The following is a 5388-nucleotide window of genomic DNA, read 5'->3' on the forward strand; positions in this document are numbered from 1 at the left end:
ATTAAATAAAAAATTTAATTTAATTAATTCGGTTCGGTTCGGTTCGGTTTGGTTCGGTTTCTAGATCACTAAAACTGAACCGAACCAAAAGAATTCGGTTCGGTTCGGTTTTTTCAATTCGGTTCGGTTTTTTTGTTCGGTTCGGTTTTTTCGGTTTCGGTTCGGTTTGGTTTTCGGTTTTTTTCGGTTTTCGGTTTTTTGAACCCACCCCTAATTGTCACTGATCGAGACTTAGCAAACTAAACTGAAATATATTGATTGCAAGGCAAGAGTACAATTGTAAAAACAAGGTTTACTTTTTAATGGAGGTTGTGTAGGAAAAATTACATTCAAATTCATTGCGGACCTCTTTTTTTTCTAAGACCAAATCAAAGAAAAAAATAATTGAATCAATGAATTACTATAGCAGCTCCATTTCTGACAATGGCAAGAGGTCTCTGTGCTAATCAAACTACCCGAAATTTATCCTAAAACTATACTCGAGCTCCACCTTATCTGCAATCTCAAATGCCTTCTCAATATCATTTCATGATAAACCTGCTATCCTATTTATAAGAAATTAAGCACAAGCTAGCTCAAGTTATGGTCTTTAATTAATATTAATTTCGACAAATCAGCTTCCCATCTCTTTCATTCATATGAACATGGCGCAATATTTGTTAAATTAGCTGTTCGGGTTGATTTCTTTGTATAACTCTTCTGCCAATTCTGCAACTTGTAGACGTAATTCCCATTTCAAAATTTTAAAAAATAAAATAAAATCCAAAACTAATGTAAGATAAATAAAGACTTTTTATATCATAAAATAAGACTTTCAAACTTGTATACAAGACTATAGTGACAAAATCAAACACATTGATGGGTGCGCATGTTCCTTCAACATCTGTTATGTGCGTTTAAACTGAGCGTCGAGTCTTTTTTAGCAATTAAAAGTTTTGTATCATGTAATTGTCTTGGTTTGATAAGACCTACATCTGGATAAGTTGCTTCTGAAGACTAATGTAAAACTTTATGTTGATAATTCTTGAGGGTGAAACATCGTTTGAGAAATGTTTTGGACCTCATTACAATTTTTTCATTTATTTTTTAACTTTTGGTTTAAATATTCTACTACAAATACATTTGTGGCTTCAATAACTACTAAAACCACTTTCAAATATCTTAGTATTGGCTTTCAGAACAAAGGGGTTTGGTAGTACAGGTTGAGCCATGTTGTATAGTGTAGCTGGGATTGGGACGATCTCTCTCTTTATTTATTTATTTTTTTCCTTTAATTTGCTTGCTTTGAATGTGATGCTCAGTTCAAACCTACTATCCTATTTCTAAGAAATTAAGCACAAGCTATCTCAAGTTATGGTCTTTAATTAATATTAATTTCCTCAATCAGTTTCCCATTTCTTTCATTGATACGAACATGGCTGATCTCATTGGTGTGACGCAAGATTTGTTAAAATAGCTGATCGGATTGATTTTTTCTTTGTACCCGAGAAGAAATGCAGGAAGGAGGAATTTATAAAGACAACGGATACCTGCTCTTCGCTGCAAAAAACGACACTTAAAAGGACAATTTTCCCGAGGTTTTCACCGCCGTTTTTACCGTTTGCTGCCAAAAACAAATACTCTCCCCTTGCGAGCTCCGTTGTCAATTCCCCTCGCGAACTTTGAGTCCCTCTGAAAAAATGATTAAGTGAAATTTGAATTTTTCAAACTTTGTGTTTGGTTATATCTAACAATCCCTAATTCCAAATTTATGGTTTAGATATATAAAAAAGATATCTCGGGTACTTCATTGCTATCCATTAAGCTCCCCACTTTCAAACAAAGCAGAAAATTCTAATTGAGTTGGGTTTTGAACATGCAGATTAGTTAGACAACTGAATTACCAATCCTTATTATTATTGCAACAAACACACGGATTACACTAAAAGCTAGTGAATCATACACTTGCAGATGACTTATCCAAACACAAAGATAAGACATGAGTTTATTATTATTGCTATAAACACACGGATTACAGCGAAATTCAAGAACTAAAAACAAGGAAAAAAGTAGTGATGAAAACCAATGCCACTTTCGCGGGGAACACGATTGCATTCGCACATGCAACAAGCCTTTTAAACCCATAGGTGACCCAAATGGGACGAGTGAAGTCTCGTGAGGGTTTCCAGAGACGTTACCCACAAACATCATGCATACTGATCATCAACATCTGACTTGGGAGACTGAGTAGATATCCACCCCTCCAGCATCAGGTTGTTTTTGGTTGAGGCGTAATTCGAATCTGTTTTCAATGAATGGCCTGGTTATGAGATCACTTTGCAAGTGACGTAATCGGCAGCGCGTGATTAGGTTGTTGCTGTCAGGTGGTCCGACAGGCTCGACCTTGAACAATGTGCAAGCCCAATTGTCTTTGGTTTCATTTCGGTCAGCAGCTGCGGCCAGGACCAACAGCCTGTTTTGGTCCACCCTTCTCAAGTAGTTACCATTGTAGGAGCATTTGATATGCACGTAATTCTTGTCAGCGTAGTCCTCATTGTTTGGCTTCTCGGTGGTGAACTTTATGAACCTGCTGTTTTCATTGTCCTCGGAAAACTGGACAATCTCATTAAGGTCGCTTTCTGCATCAAGTTGATAGCGCAAATACTTGTTGTTGATATCTGCTTTCAGCAAAAAAGGGCTTGGTAGTACAGGTGGAGCCATATCGTATAGTGTAGTTGGGATTGGGATGCTCTCTCTTTTTTATTCTCTGTTGATGATCTAATTTGCTTGCTGTGAATGTGATGCTTAGTTCAAACCTGCTATCCTATTTATAAGAAATTAAGCACAAGCTAGCTCAAGTTATGGTCTTTAATTAATATTAATTTCGACAAATCAGTTTCCCATCTCTTTCATTGATATGAACATGGCTGATCTCATTGGTGTGGCGCCATATTTGTTAAATTAGCCGTTCGGGTTGATTTCTTTTTATAACTCATCTGCCAATTCTACAACTTGTAGACTTACTTCCCATTACAAAATAAAAAATAAAATAAAATCCGAAACTAATGTAAGATAAATAAAGACTTTTTATGTCATAAAATAAGACTTTCTAACTTGTATACACGACTATAGTGACAAGATCAAACACATTGATGGGTGCGCATTTTCCATCAACATCTGTTTTGTGCGTTTAAACTGAGCGTGGAGTCTTTTTTAGCAATTAAAAGTTTTGTATCATGTAATTGTCTTGGTTTGATAAGACCTACATCTAGATGAGTTGCTTCTGAAGACTAATGTAAAACTTTATGTTGATATTTCTTGAGGGTGAAACATCGTTTGAGAAACGTTTTGGGCCTCATTACATTTTTTTCATTTATTTTTTAACTTTTGGTTTAAATATTCTACAATAAATACATTTGTGGCTTTAATAACTAGTAAAACCACTTTCAAATATCTTAGTATCGGCTTTCAGAACAAAGGGGTTTGCTAGTGCAGGTGGAGCCATGTTGTATAGTGTAGCTATCTCAAGTTATGGTCTTTAATTAATATTAATTTCCTCAATCAGTTTCCCATATCTTTCATTGATACGAACATGGCTGATCTCATTGGTGTGACGCAAGATTTTTTTAATGTAGCTGATCGGATTGATTTTTTCTTTGTATAACTCTTCTGCCAATTCTGAACTTGTACATATAATTCCCATTATAAAATAAACAAATAAAATCCAAAACTCATATAAAATAAATAGAGACTTTTTATAGCATATAAAATAAGACTTTGAAACTTGTACATAGTTACTGATAACATTCATCTAAGAATTAACAGATGAATGTATGCAAGCAATATCGAAGAAATACAGAGAGAAAGATCGAAAGGAATAGAGAGAGAAATACCCATATCTCTAACTTAACCCGCCTCCGGAATATACATCCAGGATATGGCAAAGTGATGTCATCAAATAAGCCTTATGCGTATTGTCGGTGTCACCACCCAATCCCGATATACGTCCAGGATCGACATGTGATGTCATCAAATACCCATATCTCTAACTTACCCCGCCTCCGGAATATGGCAAAGTGATGAGTCAATATTTTACCATATATTTTACCCTAGTCTTAGTACTAATTTATTGGTTATTTTGGTAGAATTTTGATACTTTGTTATATATTTCTAATATAGAACATTCGATTTCATCTGGACATAAAAGTAACCAATCGGATGAATTTTAGAGTGATTCCAATTCGAGGATGTTCGTGAGTCTTTCGAAATGATTATATCAAAATTCCAGATTTTTCTACCAAGCTGTTTGACCGTGGCGATGAAATTAAGGCCCAGCGCGCAGCCTTCTCAGATTGACATTTTTGGACGTTTTGGGTATTTTGACGGTCAAGATGTTACATTTTGAGTAAGAATTCTTCTGAGGATTTGTATGGGACGTCTCTAGCTTTCAAAAGAGACCTTTTGGGACCAAATCCGAGTTGATTTGGTTGGTCAGAAGTCTGATTTTCTGAGAACTCCGAATTCTAGTTCAAATAGGAAACCTTTTATTTTCTGTTTTATTATTTTATTATGTTTCATAGTTTTATTCTAAGACCTTTTAGGGTTCTATTTTGCATTAGTATAAATAAGATATTTAGCCATTAGGGGAAAAGAGGAGGAGAGAAAAGGAGGAGAATGCACACAGTACTTTGGAGGATTCAAGTTTATTTTCAAGGTGTTTTCTATCCATGTTCTTAATAATATTTTTTTTTATGGTTGTTAGTAACTAGTTTTGTTTACTAGGGCGAGGCCACGACCCTTAGCAAGAATATGTAGTTTCTTTTTAATCTGCTTATGATATTATGCATGCAAGTTTTGAATTATTAATCATTGTGCTTTAAACTATCTAATTGTGTTGATGATTGGCCGCCATTAGGACATTTAGAAAAGTAATTTGGTGCAATTTTGGCGGAATTCTGTCCCTGGAATTGGCGCTGGCTTCTTGTGGTTAATATGTGTAACTTCTTAGGATGGACGACATGTCTTAAGGGTTATATGGTTTTTCAAAAGGTTTCACAAAACTTTATGAGTCTTGCATGTTCACATTTGATCTGGACACCACAGATGGGTTGCATGTTAGATATAGGTTCTATGTTGGAGGTTCCAAGTAGGGCATACTTTAGGAAAACCTAACCATCAAAATATGCATGTGTAATTCATAAGTAATTGGAAGAACTACGTAGGATTGTTAAGGTGATGGTGAAACGCTAGTGCTTAAATTTATTTTCAAAACTATTTTCTTTGGTTTTCTTTACTTTCCCAATTTATAGTGGATCCAAACCATTATTGTAACAATACTTAGCTACAGTAGCCTTAAGCATATTATCGGTGTCACGCCCCGATCTCGACATACGTCCAGGATCGACACAC

At 35.2% G+C, this 5388-nt stretch overlaps 1 protein-coding gene across 1 annotated transcript; it reads right to left on the reverse strand.

Moving 5' to 3' along the window:
* Positions 1-2202: 2202 nt before the first annotated feature.
* On the reverse strand, positions 2203-2700 carry LOC103423377 (uncharacterized). The gene has a single exon (XM_008361446.2). The coding sequence runs from the start codon at positions 2698-2700 to the stop codon at positions 2203-2205; it is 498 nt and encodes a 165-aa protein (XP_008359668.1).
* Between the last annotated feature and the right edge of the window lie 2688 nt (positions 2701-5388).

Source organism: Malus domestica, chromosome 10, assembly GCF_042453785.1.
Source record: "Malus domestica chromosome 10, GDT2T_hap1".
Classification (NCBI taxonomy): domain Eukaryota; kingdom Viridiplantae; phylum Streptophyta; class Magnoliopsida; order Rosales; family Rosaceae; genus Malus; species Malus domestica.

Coding starts and splice junctions, on each gene's coding strand:
- LOC103423377 (XM_008361446.2), bottom strand. CDS start 2,700: ATGGCTCCACCTGTACTACCAAGCCCTTTTTTGCTGAAAGCAGATATC.